The sequence below is a fragment of the Schistocerca serialis genome, chromosome 7 (assembly GCF_023864345.2).
Source record: "Schistocerca serialis cubense isolate TAMUIC-IGC-003099 chromosome 7, iqSchSeri2.2, whole genome shotgun sequence".
Taxonomy (NCBI): domain Eukaryota; kingdom Metazoa; phylum Arthropoda; class Insecta; order Orthoptera; family Acrididae; genus Schistocerca; species Schistocerca serialis.
Genome location: NC_064644.1, coordinates 264,005,740 through 264,021,871, shown reverse-complemented (window position 1 = coordinate 264,021,871; position 16,132 = coordinate 264,005,740). Strand labels below are relative to the sequence as shown.

The 16,132-nt window shown below is 37.4% G+C and overlaps 1 protein-coding gene across 3 annotated transcripts in view; it reads left to right on the top strand.

Moving 5' to 3' along the window:
- Positions 1-16,132, top strand: part of LOC126412804 (la-related protein 1) — a 143,260-nt gene that overhangs the window by 93,936 nt on the left and 33,192 nt on the right. For all 3 annotated transcript variants that reach the window (XM_050082585.1, XM_050082584.1, XM_050082586.1), the window contains 6 exons: positions 9,276-9,462; positions 10,820-11,318; positions 11,715-11,854; positions 12,088-12,254; positions 13,641-13,857; positions 14,128-14,307. In XM_050082585.1, coding sequence (XP_049938542.1) covers positions 9,276-9,462; positions 10,820-11,318; positions 11,715-11,854; positions 12,088-12,254; positions 13,641-13,857; positions 14,128-14,307 — 1,390 coding nt within the window. The remainder of the gene's footprint in view (positions 1-9,275; positions 9,463-10,819; positions 11,319-11,714; positions 11,855-12,087; positions 12,255-13,640; positions 13,858-14,127; positions 14,308-16,132) is intronic.

Sequence of the window (16,132 nt, the reverse complement as noted above, 5' to 3'; positions counted from 1 at the left end):
ATTGCATTTGCAAATGATGAGCATTGATATTACTAGCTAAATCTATAAATTCAGACAACCGGAGTGGAAACAAATGAATAACAGGTAAGAAAGATTACATATTATCTTCTCGGTGTATCCAAGAAAGTGAAATTTTGACAGAAAATTTTTGGCCAGATTGCTGTACTAGTAAAGGTCAGTTGCACCGTCCCTGGCTAGCAGCCGCTTTAAGTTCTATTCTGGAAGAAGCGCGGAAAACATGTTGTACGAACGTGTAGCAACGCCTGACTGGAGAATAATCATGGGATAACTAAACTGGTGATTGTGGCAGAGTTAGTGGTGTTAATCTGCAAATAAGCTTTGACATTGGCAGGAATAGTTACAGAACTAGCGATATCAAGATTGTTTGTTATAACGAGGAAGGAGAAGAAACGGGGACATCACACAGTTAACGAGGAAGGAGAAGAAACGGGGACATCACACAAATTATGGAACAATATGACAATTCCAAGTTTGTATAAAAATTTCGTACTACTACTTTTCGATCTCATACTTGAGAAACTGGAGCGTATGAATGAAGTGTGAAACTATTTCCTATCGTAAAGCTTTTTGCTTGTAGTAGGCCTAATAGGCGTTTGATATTGGTACTTTGTGAATTATATTCTCTCGTTACAAAAAAGACCATTTGTGCCAAAACAGTCTCATTTATTTGGTGTGTATTACAATTGTTGAAGTATTAGAAAGGCCTATTTTGTTTTGTCTAGCAGACAGTGACAAAATAGACGTAATCAGGTCGGGAAACCACACCAGTCTTGGGTCCTATTTGCATTAACAGCTTTTTCAGTATTAGCCAATGACATTTTGACTTTTCATGTAGCAAAACGTTTGACGAACTTTGATGGGGTAATAGATTCTTTCGCAGAAAGTAAAGCACGCCATGTAAAGCTGTAGCAAGATTAGAGGGAAAAAAATTCTAGGAGCTAAGGATTGAAGAAATGTGTATTGTCTTGCTTGTCTCATGTCTTTACTGGGTTTATGTATCCTATATTTAATTTTATGTCACACAAAGCAGCAAGTTGTTAGCTGATATGGAATAAAGAGTGCAAATTTTCTGAGTTTTTTTAAAAAAAAGGGGGGGGGAGCAGGATGTCATACCGGCCGATTGTAAGTAGGAAAGGAACCACACGACATTTTTATTTCCACTGTCTTGAATATGGTATGATGGCATTCATTACAAAATATATACATTTCAGTTCCACAGGGCGAAGTACAGTGACGTGTGATAGAAGAATGCTGTGTGAGGAGACGAGGCACTGCCCTTTGGCACACTTAAGACCAAATAACATGTCTTACGTTTCCTCGAACACGTATGTTTTATGCATCAGACTCTTCAGAAAGATGTGTGCTACAAAATGAACATTTTTGAAAATTTGATTTTTTTAAATTTTTGACTTCCTATCTCAAACGCTTGAGGGAGTGGCGGGGTATTGCCCCGGTTCGGAAATATCGTAGATCGGGTGCTGATGCGCAGAGCAGTCAGAGTTAGAGTGGGGAGGTAGATTAGTCTCCACATGACCCGTGTTTACATACAATGGTTTTGCTGTTTCCTCTTCGTTTACTGCTCTCACGTCAAATGAAAACAAAACAGATTTCCGTGGCCAGGAGCTATCAAGTGAATTAAAATATATTCACATAATTACAGCAGGCTAAAATGTGTTATTAGTTGCAGATTTTATTTTATTTCCATCTTTCTGACAGTCAAGCGTTAATTGCCTTGCAAAACAATGAAGTTATTTTTGTTCTTTTCTGCTGAGGTAGATTATATTTGAAATGAAGTGTTAAATTCCACACTCCGTTCACTGCATTTCAAGTGCACTTTTTCAACTTCTAGCATGTATGGCATTATGCTGTAATAAAGAACCAAACATGAGATAATATAGTACTGGTACTCCACCGCAAGCGCGGTGACGCCTAACAGGTCACGGGAAAATATTCCAAATGGTGGTTTGAAAAGCGTTACTATCAAATTGCCATCCTGGCAGTTACAACGGAGCTATGTGTGTTAATGTACGATGAGTTTCTTAAATCACAGAGCGTTTGACTCTCGTTTAAAAATCAACTCTTTGATGATGAGCGATTTATATGACTTTCGAGCCCAGAAGTCAGTGGTGTTTTATGATAGGTGGTGCCAACAGTAGGCAAAATTTGTAGCTAATTTTCAGGCAAGGGGACAAACAGTACATTGACAAATGTTCATTTTCACATTACGTTATACTTGCTACCTATTCTATAAAATTTTGAGGGAAATTTTATAGTAAGCATGGAGAGCATTATTTTTTGATTGTTTGTGTTGTTTTCTTAGGTCTTACTAGGTCAGGGCCAATGGCTTGCCAAACTTGATTTTTTTTGCAGAGTTCCAGTTCTGGTCTCTTCTGTGCAAGTCTGTTAATCATTTGCATAACTATTGCAAACTACATAAACTTGAGTCTGATTACTGTAGTCAAGCCGTGGTCACTGTCTACAATTTTCACTGCCCCACACTTCCCTCCATTAATAAGTGAAGTAAGATTTCAGTTCCATATAAGGTTCCATATAATTATTTTGTACCACTTAAATTGATATTTAATGTTAATATTGATTGCTTTTTGATATTTTTGTCAGTTTGCAGTTTATGACCCGCTGTTGTCAGCTGTATCGCTACCAAAATAGATAATCAATACTACTTATAGTGTATTTTATAATTTAATTCTTTCATCCCCCTTGTTTTGTTTTTGTAGTTTATCGTATTGTAACTTGTTTTCAAGGCATTATCCATTCCATTTGACTAAACTTGTGGGTCTTTTGCCATCTCTGACAGAATTAAAATGTCATTGGCAATTCCTAACATTTTCATTTTTCTCTTGTAGCTGTAATCCCATTTCCAAATTTTTCTACTTTTTTTTCCTTTACTGCTTCCGAATATACGGATTGAATATCATCAGAGAAACACTACATCTGTGTCTCAAACCCTTCTAATGTACTGCTTTCCTTTCATTCCGTAGGCTCTTATAACTGCAGTCTGTTTTCTGTACAAGTTAAAGATAACCTTTTGTTTTCCATTTTTTATCCCTGATAACTTCGAAATTTCCATGATAGCATTTTATTTAACCTTCTTTAATCGTAATATTTTTCCAAATGTTCCTGCTCATTCTAATACAGCTTTGCTTGTAGGTCTGTACTTGGCAAACTAGTGTGAAATGCATGGGACAGGGTACGTACCATTGTACCAGTTATTAGGGTTTCTTCCCATTCCATTTGCCTATGGAGCACAGGAAGAATGATTGTGTAAATGCCTCTGTGCAGGTTGTAATTAATTTAATCTTCACAATCCGTATGTGAGTGACACATAGTAGATTCATTGTATTCCTAGAGTTATCATTTATAGCTGTTTCTTTGAAACTTCATAAGTAGGCTTTCTGGGGATAGTTTACATCTGTCTTCAAGAGTCTGCCAGTTTAGTTTCTTTAGCATCTCTTTGACACTCTTCCACTGGTGAAACACACTTGAGACCATTTATGTTGCCCTTCTCTGTGTACATTCAATATCCCCCATAAGTCCTATATAGTACAGGTCCCACACATAGCAATATTCTAGGATGGGTCTCAAGAGTTGTTTGTAAGTAATCTCCTGTAGACAGATTACATTTCACCAGTATTATACCAATAAACCAAAGTCTGCCATCTGCTTACCCAGGACTAAGCCTATGTGAACATTCCAATTCATATCCGTACAAAGTGTTACACCCAGTTATTTGTATGACTTTGATGATCTCAGCTGCGTGACTCATTGATATTACACTCAAAGGACATAGTGTTCTTTCTGTTGTGTGAAGTGCACAATTTTACAATTCTGAACATTTAAAGCAACTTACCAATCTTTACTCCACTTTGAAATCTTATCATAATCTGACTGATTATTTGTGCAGCTTCTTTCAGGCAGTATTTTGTTGCACATAACAAAATCTGAGGGTACTATTAATATTGTCTGCGTGGTTATTAATATACAACACAAACAGCAAGGGTCACAACACACTTACCGGGAGCATATGCAAAGTTACTTCTGCATCTGATAATGACTCTCCATCCAAGACAAAATGCTGTGTCTTCCCCACCAAAAAATCCTCTACACAGCCACAGAGCTCACTTGTTACACTATATGATAATATTTTTGACAATAAATGTAGATGTGGCACTGAGTCAAATGCTTTTTGGAAAGCAAGAAATACATCATCTACCTGACCACCTTGATCCAAAGCATTCATTATGTCATAAGAGAAAATTGAGAGTTGGGCATTGCATGATCGATGTTTTTAAAATCCTTGCTGGTTGGCATGGAAGTATCATTCTGCTCAAGACATCTTAATATGCTTGTGGTCAGAATATGTTCTAAGATTCTACAGTAAACAGGTGTAAAGTTTTTGGGCAGCAATTTTCTAGATCACTTCTGCTACTCATCTTGTAAACTGGTGTGAGCAGTGCTTTCTTCAAACTACTGGGCACGGGTTTTTGTTTGAAGAATCTAAGATTCTTGCTTTGTCCATCCAATTATTTTTGAAGTGGTTGGTACAGTGGTTTTAATCCACTGTCTTTTAGTATCTCTCTCTGGTGCTTTTCGTTCACCTTTAACTCTCTTCCTCCTCCTAACAGACGTGTGGTACGTCCCCTCACCTGCACAAGCTACTATTACAAATTCTTGTTTTCTTCTAAAGATACTTATTGTTCTGAAAGTTAGAGCTGGTGTTGCCTGTTGTTTGTCTTGGTCAGTAGTACTGAATCTTGGGTCCTGTAAACATACGTACTGGCCAATCTTTCTAGTCAGTTCATATTGTCTCCTTTACTTTTTGTGTTGGTTCATGGTTTGAATGAAATTTTGCTCTGCAACATCTGTGTATATACTCATATCTGTCATCTTTATTTTTAAATTATGCAGTGTTTTGGTGTGCCCTCCTCTAATACCTAAGTAGTTGTCATTATTATACAGGGTTATTACAAATGATTGAAGCGATTTCACAGCTCTACAATAACTTTATTATTTGAGATATTTTCACAATGCTTTGCACACATATACAAAAACTCAAAAAGTTTTTTTAGGCATTCACAAATGTTCAATATGTGCCCCTTTAGTGATTCGGCAGACATCAAGCCGATAATCAAGTTCCTCCCACACTCGGCGCTGCATGTCCCCATCAATGAGTTCGAAAGCATCGTTGATGCGAGCTCGCAGTTCTGGCACATTGTGTCTGTTCACTTCACCATTAGGAAAAAATGTTGCTTCATCGCTGAAAACAAGTTTCGCACTGAACGCATCCTCTTCCATGAGCTGTTGCAACCGCGCCGAAAATTCAAAGCGTTTGACTTTGCCATCGGGTGTCAGGGCTTGTAGCAATTGTAAATGGTAAGGCTTCTGCTTTAGCCTTTTCCGTAAGATTTTCCAAACCGTCGGCTGTGGTACGTTTAGCTCCCTGCTTGCTTTATTCGTCTACTTCCGCGGGCTACGCGTGAAACTTGCCCGCACGCGTTCAACCGTTTCTTCGCTCACTGCAGGCCAACCCGTTGATTTCTCCTTACAGAGGAATCCAGAAGCTTTAAACTGTGCATACCATCGCCGAATGGAGTTAGCAGTTGGTGGATCTTTGTTGAACTTCGTCCTGAAGTGTCGTTGCACTGTTATGACTGACTCATGTGAGTGCATTTCAAGCACGACATATGCTTTCTTGGCTCCTGTCGCCATTTTGTCTCACTGCGCTCTCGAGCGCTTTGGCGGCAGAAACCTGAAGTGCGGCTTCAGCCAAACAAAACTTTGAGTTTTTCTATGTATCTGTAGTGTGTCGTGACCATATGTCAATGAATGGAGCTACAGTGAATTTATGAAATCGCTTCAATCATTTGTAATAGCCCTATAATTATCACTACTGTTTGGTTAGTAACACAGGTTGTTTCAAGTATGAATCGAGCACTGTGTCGGCTTTGGGGAGCAGTGCTCCAATCATTGGTAATGCTCTTGGTCATTCCTCGGCCACTGGTAGATGATAAATCAGTTTCAGCCTAAATGAGTTATGAGTAGCTTCAGAAGTAAATCCGACAAAATTCTTGTGCTACTCAGCACTTCAGACTGGCATGTCAGTAGCTGTGCACAGATTCAAACTGAAACGTAACAAAGTAATAATAATGCATCCGCTGACCAATCAGCTTCTGTTGCCTAAGATTAGTTGATAATGAGATGCTGTTCTTTTCTAATGAAGAATGGCTGCATTTATCAAGGTACATGAAATCACAGAATAATTGGTGTTGGAGTTTTGAAAGCCCTTTTTAGTTACATCAGGGTCAAATCTATGATGTGAAAATGTTAGTTTGGTGTACATTTAATCCAACATATTATCGAACAACCCCTTTCCAGAAAACTGTACCTTCTTATAGCTATACAAACAATATATGCAACCTATTCTCAGAGAACTGTCAAGTAATGAAAAGATTGACAGTTGTTTCATACAGGACATTGCAAGAGTACACACACAACCACTCCATCCATGACATTGTTAAAAGTATAGCTCCTGTAGTCAAAAATATATCATAATAATGTCATAGAAACATTTGCAGATTGTGCTCTTGCGTTGTTCTGTGTGAAATAACTGGTCTTTTTGTTCATTGTTAATGCCCTGAAAAAGTAACACAGTACATTGTTTCCTTTCCTGTCAGATGTTCTGGATTAATGAGAAGAGGTAGATCACATAATCTGTATTGCACTAACAGCACACCACATTCATGTTTTCATTTACTGTACATTCATGACATAATTGATGTGAGTTGGCCTACAGTTTTATGTATCTTGATAAATTCTTCGTTAGAACAATAACATTTCAGGATCAACCCCTATATTGTGTGCATACTGCAATAAGCTGTTCCCTCACTGATGTTGAACAACAGTATTTGGCTCAGTTACTTTGTGAGTTTTCAATTTTAGTTTGGATATTAGGTATCGATTGACAAGAATAGGGGAGAGGAATACAATAGAAGAAGAATGGGTAGCTTTGAGAGATGAAATAGTGAAGGCAGCAGAGGATCAAGTAGGTAAAAATATGAGGGCAAGTAGAAATCATTGGGTATCAGAATATATATTAAATTTAATTGATGAAAGGAGAAAATATAAAAATTCAGTAAATGAAGCAGGCAAAAAGGAATACAAATGTCTCAAAAATGAGATCGACAGGAAGTGCAAAATGGCTAAGCAGGGATGGCTAGAGGACAAATGTAAGGATGTAGAGGCGTATATCACTAGGGGGTAAGATAGATACTGCCTACAGGAAAATTAAAGAGCCCTTTGGAGAAAAGAGAACCACTTGTATGAATATTAAGATCTCAGATGGAAATCCAGTTCTAAGCAAAGAAGAGAAAGCAGAAAGGTGAAAGGAGTGTATAGAAGGTCTGTACAAGGGTGATGTACTTGAGGACAGTATTATGGAAATGGAAGAGGATGTAGATGAAGATGAAATGGGAGATATGGTACTGCGTGAAGAGTTTGACAGAGCACTGAGAGACCTGAGTCGAAACAAGTTCCCGGGAGTAGACAACATCCCATTAGAACTACTGATAGCCTTGGGAGAGCCAGCCCTGACAAAACTCTACCATCTAGTGAATAAGATGTATGAGACAGGCGAAATACCTTCAGACTTCAAGAAGAATATAATAATTCCAATCTCAAAGAAAGCCGGTGTTGACAGATGTGAAAATTACCGAACTATCAGTTTAATAAGCCACGGCTGCAAAATACTAACACACATTCTTTAGATTCCGTATAAATGTTGGAACATGTGAGGCAAACCTACGTTTCTAGCATTTGTAGACTTAGAGAAAGCTTTTGACAATGTTGACTGGAATACTCCCTTTCAAATTCTGAAGGTGGCAGGGGTAAAATACAGGGAGCGAAAGGCTATTTACTATTTGTACAGAAACCAGATGGCAGTTACAAGAGTCGAGGGGCATGAAAGGGAAGCAGTGGTCGGGAAGGGAGTGAGACGGGGTTGTAGCCTCTCCCCGGTGTTATTCAATCTGTATATTGAGCAAGCATTAAAGGAAACAAAAGAAAAATTTGGAGTAGGAATTAAAATCCATGGAGAAGAAATAAAAACTTTGAGGTTCGCCGATGACATTGTAATTCTGTCAGAGACAGCAAAGGACTTGGAAGAGCAGCTGAACGGAATGGACAGTGTCTTGAAAGGAGGATGTAAGATGAACATCTACAAAAGCAAAACTAGGGTAATGGAATGTAGTCGAATTAAATCGGGTTATGCTGAGGGTTATAGATTAGGAAATGAGACTGTTAAAGTAGTAAATGAGTTTTGCTATTTGGGGAACAAAATAACTGATGATGGTTCAAGTACAGAGGATATAAAATGTAGACTGGCAATGGCAAGGAAAGAGTTTCTGAATAACAGAAATTTGTTAACATGAAGTGTAGATTTAAGTGTCAGGAAGTCGTTTCTGAAAGTATTTGTATGGAGTGTGGCCATGTATGAAAGTGAAACGTGGACGATAAATAGTTTGGACAGGAAGAGAATAGAAGCTTTCGAAATGTGGTGCTACAGAAGAATGCTGAAGATTAGATGGGTAGATGACATAACTAATGAGGAGATATTGAATAGAATTAGGGAGAAGAGAAATTTTGTCGCACACCTTGGCTAGAAGAAAGGGTCGGTTTGTAGGACATGTTCTGATGCATCAAGGGATCACAAATTTAGTATTGGAGGGCAGTGTGGAGGGTAAAAATTCTAGAGGGAGACCAAGAGATGAATACACTAAGCAGACTCAGAAGGATGTAGGTTGCAGTAGTTACTGGGAGATGATGAAGCTTGCACAGGATAGAGTAGCATGGAGAGCTGCATCAAACCAGTCTCAGGACTGAAGACCACAACAACATCAGTGGAATCTGCTTACAGAGGTGTGCAGTCTGAAGTGCTAAATGGAGAAACAGTTTTCTCGGATGTCGTTCCGCAACTGATCCTAACTCGTTCAGTTAGAGTCTTGAGTAAAGGGGGCAGAGTGTCAACAGGTGACCAGTGCTGACATTCCCAGTATATCGGTTCATGAACAACAATGCACATTGTGCTCATGTTGTATGTGAAACATCCTGTACTTAAAGGTATTATCATCTGTTCGGGAAATACATTAAACTTGTTTTAGTAGGAGGTAGTGGAGTGCAAAATTCACCTCTACTTGCAGTAAACAAAAGTAATTGAATCTGAAATTTCCTTGCATTTGCAGTGAATACTACTTCAGTGAGGAAAATCTGTTAAGAGACTTTTTTCTTCGGCGGAAGATGGATTCAGATGGTTATCTTCCAATAAACTTAATTGCTTCATTCCATCGTGTTCAGGCATTGAGTACGGATTTGAAAGCTGTCATGGATGCAATAAGGGATTCAGAAGTTTTGGAGATAACTGATTTTAAGGTTAGTTTTTGTTTTGTTTTGATTATTAAATTTTGCATGATAGAAAGTTTACAGTTATTAATAAGTATGCTTGTGTATTGTTAAGTCTTGACCAAATTAATTTAATTTACAATGCAAAATAACCGCAAATGTCAGCAGAGTAATCCCAAATGTGTAATTTATAATGCAAAATAAACTCAGATGTCAGCAGAATAAACTCAAATATTGACACTAATTGGAACTCGATTAATACAAGATGTTCAGACATTAGCCTGACTGATGAAATGTAAGTTCCAGTGTTGCCAACTCCAGGTGAACCAACATATCTATGAAGGGAAATAATAGTGTGTTTACCTCATAGGCTTCATGCTGTTAATTCTTTGGAAAACACCAAATGCAATAAATTTTTAGGGAAGTGTGTAGATTACATTAAATGTTCTTGGATTTTGATACAAAATATTTTAAATGGTAACAGTGTGTGCATAAGATTGATTTTTTTTTTGTTGCCAGGTATCGTGTTAATGATTTGACAAAGCACTCTTTTATTTATTTATCATATACTCAACACTTTCTTAATGTTACCAAATTACTTTTACCAAGTCAAAGTCCATATCTCAATCTGATAAACCAAGATTTATAGATGTAATGAGAATGTAACTGAAAGCTGTTTATTTTGTTTTCAATGTGACAATAGTGGAAGCACTAGTATGGTTATTCATTAATTTTGCCAAATAAATGTGCCTTGACAGTTGACTGATGTCCAAAAGGCAACCATGAGTGCGTTCACAAAAATGACTACCTAGTACATGCAGATCATCTACTGAGAGCTTAAGCAACTATGCTTATATCAGGAAGAAGGGACAAGCAGAGACTAATAGCAACCAACATAGAATTTATACTTGAATCATCCTATATCTCTGTGGATTGTTTCAAAAATAAAATTTAACTTGTAAATGTTTCTCTGAAACCTTATTTGTAACAACTTTTGTTCCTATCACATACCACTTACTAAGAAATTGTTTTTGTCATTATGTAAGGGTAAATATTTGTAGTGGCAAGTGAATTTACTTTACCTTGTCATATCTGTTACCTTTTACTTCAGTAATGGTACTTTTTGCTCAGAATTAGATCTGTGGATATTTTTTGATGTCTTTTCTCCTATTCTCCTCAGTACTGTTGTAATCCATCACTTCGTACAAAAACAAATACATCACTTTTTCACAAAGTGACTACTAAAATCTTGCACTTCCATGTGACGATATCCTTCGCCACTACCCCCTCCTCAATGTAATACTCCAGAATAAGATACCCCAACAGTAGAAGTGTAAATGGTAAACTTTGAGAATAATGATTCATGATGTTCTGCCTTCTTGCACAGGTACGGACAAAAGAGAATCCAACTAAGTGGCCTATTCAAGATCCTACAGGTAGACAAGCAATGGCAATTGCTAGTATGAATGGTACAATGATGATGCCACATCAGTTACCGAGTAGCATTCACCACTTCCCACCAGCAAGTTTCTCAGTACCTTGCATGCCTCCGGCAGTTGCTATGCGTGGTTATAAGAGCTATGCTGCTAGCAGGGTTGCTAATGCAGGAACAGTAATAACTTCACAGGGAATGAATATGACAGCTACACCACCTGTCCAAAATCCTGCCCATTTAGTGGATACCTTGAATCCAGATGTTCCAGAGTTTGTTCCAGAGAATGTACGGCTTCAGGTAGAAAGTAGGGGACAAGCTGATGGCCAAGAAGCAGATTCAGACCTGGAAGGAGAAAAATCTGACACAGAAGTAGCAGTAAAATCAGAAGATGACAATAGTAGCTCTAACAAACAGCCTGAAGACATTCCCAGCGAACGAATGTGTGCAGAAGGTAAGCAAATTGTCAGACAATGATTTGCTATGTTCAGAAAACTTGATTTAGAGAATTCGGAAAAGTTTGTGCAAATTCATTTTTTATATCAACCTAATCAGTAACACACATAAAAATTAAAAAGATTTATATTTAGTTATTCCAATTGGTGTACTGCATATAGTTTTTGCAGTGCAAAACAGAATAAACTTTTGGCTACAAAATATGCAGCAAGTCTGCTTGAGGGAAAAGTCAAAAACATTTAGATCCTACATAATCAATGATGGTGTAAAGACATTTGAAGTCTTAAGGAACTATATGTGGACAGATAACAAACTGAGATTTCATTGCATATTGCTAGGCTATATTATGTTGGATGTTTTGGGACAAGTGTAAAATGTGTATTTCATTTCCCAGGCAAATCCAGCACAAGTTCTCCTACAGATCAGATGTTGGAGAAAGGAAGTGTTGCACTTGCTGCAGAGCAAGCCAAGGTGGATAAAAATAAGACACCTATACCGCTAGGGGAAGCATCTCCCGATGATATTTGGCGGCAGGTAATTAGTGTGGTTTCAATCATTATGACTGTGATTTAAATAGAAATTAGTTTTTCTGTGCTAAACATTTTAAGCATGATGGGATCTGGTCAGTGGTGAAAAAATACTAAGGTCGGCTACTTCAATTTAACTACCCCAGGAATAAAAAAAAGTCTGGAAAAAGTAGGTGATTTTTTTAAGTAAGTGGTTTGGTTCATGCAGACGTTCAAACACCATGTTTCAATTTCATTCAGGTTAAAAGGAAGGTGAAACCACCCACAAAAGACAAAGCTGAGGAGAAAAAAAATGATGAAAAGAGAGAGAAAGATCAGTTTAAAGATCGTGAAGATCTCAATTTTCAATTTGATGAAGAACTGGACAATCCAGTTCCATCGGGAAGGCATAACACATTCACTGATTGGTAAGCTTTCCCATTTTTCTGTCTTTGTAAACACGTCTTTTCAAGTAATAATATCCACTAATGGTTTTTCTGATTTCGTGACATCCGTTTTCCTACATTTTACATGGCAATCGCATACTAGATGTAACAGCCAGCTGTAAAATTTCGATGTTACTTGAGGCTGGTAACCTGCAGGGAATAAGAAATATTTGGTGCCTATTCATGTACTGTATTTTAATTTCTAACAGGATTAATGTTTAATGCATTACAACAAATTTGAAGTTTCAAGATCATATACCAGTCTGAAGGTTCAGTTTGTGAAATAGTTGTGTGTCCCTAATGGACAATTGTTTCTCGTGGGGGGAGGGGGGGGGGGGGGCAATCCACACAGCACATTAATTTTGTGTTTGTGCTGCTCTGTTTGATTCACTCTTTAGTCCAGTTCATACATACCACACTTTTTCTGTGAAATTTGATGGCATTTACAAACTCAAAATTGAGAACGAATGAAATGACATTTCCTCTCTTACGAGTCTTGTCAAAAAAAAGAATAAATTTTAGTTTGGAACTGTGGCTTCAGTTGTATTCACTCTTCCTTGTGTATTAGAAAACTGATGTTTTATCCAGTGAATTTTAACTGACTTGCACAAATAAAAATTTTTCTTTCTGTTTCAATTTCTTAAATTAACTTTCCAAACTGCAGCAGAGGATAAACAGAAGTTACTTTTCAATTCCCTCTTTCCACTTGACGAGGGATCAAGCTTTGGTTTACTGTAAGAGCTTTGTTAACTTCACAATCAGGAGAAATGTTAGTCAGTATCAGAGGATAGTGTCAATTTCCTTGTCTCTACGTAACATTATTTATTTAATGTTTGTTAACTTCTGTGAAATTTGGTAACAGTCATAGTGAAAACCGTCCCATGAACTGCTTGTATTCACTTGACACTCAAAGTCCATACTCGCTGTGGCCTAATACTGCTTACTTGTGGGCCATTTATTAAGTATAATGGCTAGGTGGTATTTCCAACTGTAAAGTATTAATGTCTTGGAGGGAATATAAGGATTGAGCTTTATGCCCACTTGAAACGGTTTGGCTGAGTATATTAACAACTCGGAGGAAGGTTTGAGCATGAATCTCATGTCAAATAATAGTGTTCCTTGTATGGTTTACAAACCAATCTGTAGGTTGATGTCAGTCTTGCATCTGTGAATCCTGTTGAAGCAGACAGCTGCGTACAGAGTTGCAACATGAATAAAATATTGTATGGGAAGTAAAGAGGCTTATAAACTTGCCTTGGAGCTGCCGATCTTATTTTGTGTGGTTCACATAACTTCTATATTAACTGCTATAGCAATAATAATGAGGCACTAAGGGATGTCTATTGTTAATTTTGAAAATTTATGTAGGTCTGAAGATGAATCTGACTACGAGTTAAGTGACCGAGAAATAAACAAGATCTTAATTGTAACTCAGACGTCACAGCCATCAAGATACCCAAAGCACGAAGGTTATGACCGCACAGGAGACTGGACCACAAGAGTCAAAATAACTCAGGACCTAGCACAAGCAATCAATGATGGTCTTCATTATTACGAAGAAGATCTCTGGAGAGAACATGAGTGGGTAAGTTACTACTTTTCAAAGTAGTTTTGTTATGTCTTCCTTCAATATCATAAATACTTAAGAATTACTGCCTCTTCTCTGATCATGTTCCCAAATCACTTTCAGTATTCATTAAATCAGTATCTTTCATGCAAATACCTACTCTCCTAGTAGCATACTGTAACAATCTGACAAGTGATAATACTTTCTCTCTTCCCACATTGCAGTTGCAAATGTGTTAATGTAAAGCATTTTAATTTTGTAGTTACTAAAGGATGGCTGCACTTTCAGGTGCAGCAGACAGGTAGCTACAAGACAGTAAATGTGATTACTCGAGAAGATTTTGAGAAAATGGCTCCACGTCTTCCAAAGAAATTGAATCCAGAAGTTCCTCCTCCTCCACCTCCTTCACTGTCAACAGAATCACATGATTTTGGAAAAGAAGAGGAAATACCTCATGCATCAGAAGAGGTATGCTGCTGGCTTGTTTTTATACACTCTTTGACTGGTGGAATTGTTTGACATCATACCAGTACTGCTACATTGCTAATGGTGAATAATATTTCAATAAATTAGTAAAATCACACTGCAGGCTTTTTAAATGAAATACACACTCTAAACATTATTACACCCATTTTTCTTCAGTGGTAATCAGACATGGAATTCGGTAGCATTTCCACATACAATGTAAACTTGCATATGCATCATCATATCACCATTGCTTTTGATGCCAGTGTGTTTTCCACACATGCTGGAATTTGTATAGGCATAGTTTTCAAGGTGGTGTCAAATGAAGTAATTGGTGTGGGTGGTTAATGTAATGGCACAGATTCCAGCTCAGTGGCGTACAGAAACCTGAGACCCCCTTCCAAATATTGCGTAAGAAAATAGATTAGAAATCTTTAGTGGGCATTAAACGCATTAGTAAGAATTATCACCAGTGGACAAAGTGACCATTGAAAATCACTTAAGAATGAGTAAAATTAATTTTGAATTCCCTTTAAGCTGTGTTTCTTCCACTAGACAGAGATCAGATACACAGGTATATGTAATGGCATACTGTGCTACAAATAACACTGAGGCACCTGATAACTGGTCATACACTTACTAAGATTGTTGGTGCTTGTTGCATTTGTAAAACATTTCTGAGTGTTTATGTGAAATGATGGGTGCTTAGTAATAAGCTGAAAGTACATTGGAAAGTAAGGCTCTTATCTCAGTAGTTCTGCTTTGTTTTAATTCCTAGCCAGAATTCTGAGTGGTTACTGATACTGTAAGTATAAAATACCTATTCCAATATATGCATTTATAACCAGATCAGAATATCTGTAAAATTTTGACATTTATGTAGTAATTTGAACCTCAGCGACTCTATACTCTTAAGTTGATGGCTAGTATGAAATTCTTATCGTAAAGTGTATGAAAATTTTAGCACCTCACAAAGTATTTATCTACATAGACAAAAAATGAGCCATGTTTTTGTCTATGACACTATTCATGTGCACAGTTAACTGTTTCGAGACCTGTGCTGTCAAATTCAGAATTAGAGCAGATCCACCTAGAGACATGTGGTGAAGCTTTGGGACATGTGCACAAGGCCAAGAAATTAATGGCATTTAACTTTTCTATCATGCCAGCTAGTATGACAGCAAGCCATTAGCATGTTTCCCCAAATCTTCTGTGAAAATTGCTGAATAAAATGCAAAATAAAATTAAGAAAGGGATTAAAATTAGAAGAGTCTGAATGGATGGACAGCACTTACCTTTGAAAGACAAAAATGCTCATACTGCCGTTAGAAACACTTAAAAGTAGAAAATAGGATTACTGTCTTCAACATTCTTTCTTCAGAGAGAAGAAAGAAATAGGTTGGGGAAATTTGGAAAGGTCTCAATAAACACTTCAGTTGAGAGGGACACATCTGTCGTGAAGACAAGGGGAGACACGAGTGAAGAGAGGATGTCGGAGTAGGCTGTCAAAAATAGTACCACATAAAAACTGTCAGCTTCAGTTTAAAATAATAGAAAGGACAATTAGAAGTAAAGATGGATTAAAAAAGGAAGAAATTTGAAAGTCCATGCAATGTCCATGTTGTAGGGGTAGGCAGTTGACAAAGTGGGTAGACTGGTATCAGGCAGCAGTATCGACTTGATGCACAGAGTAAATTATGCTTTAGACAGCAAAACCAATCATAGTCTGGTTCCTTGGCCGTGATACTGCAATAAGGGAATGAAATGGAAAGATTATTACATTATTGTTATTCCTGAATGTCAGAAGACTGACAGTAATGCTGGAGTA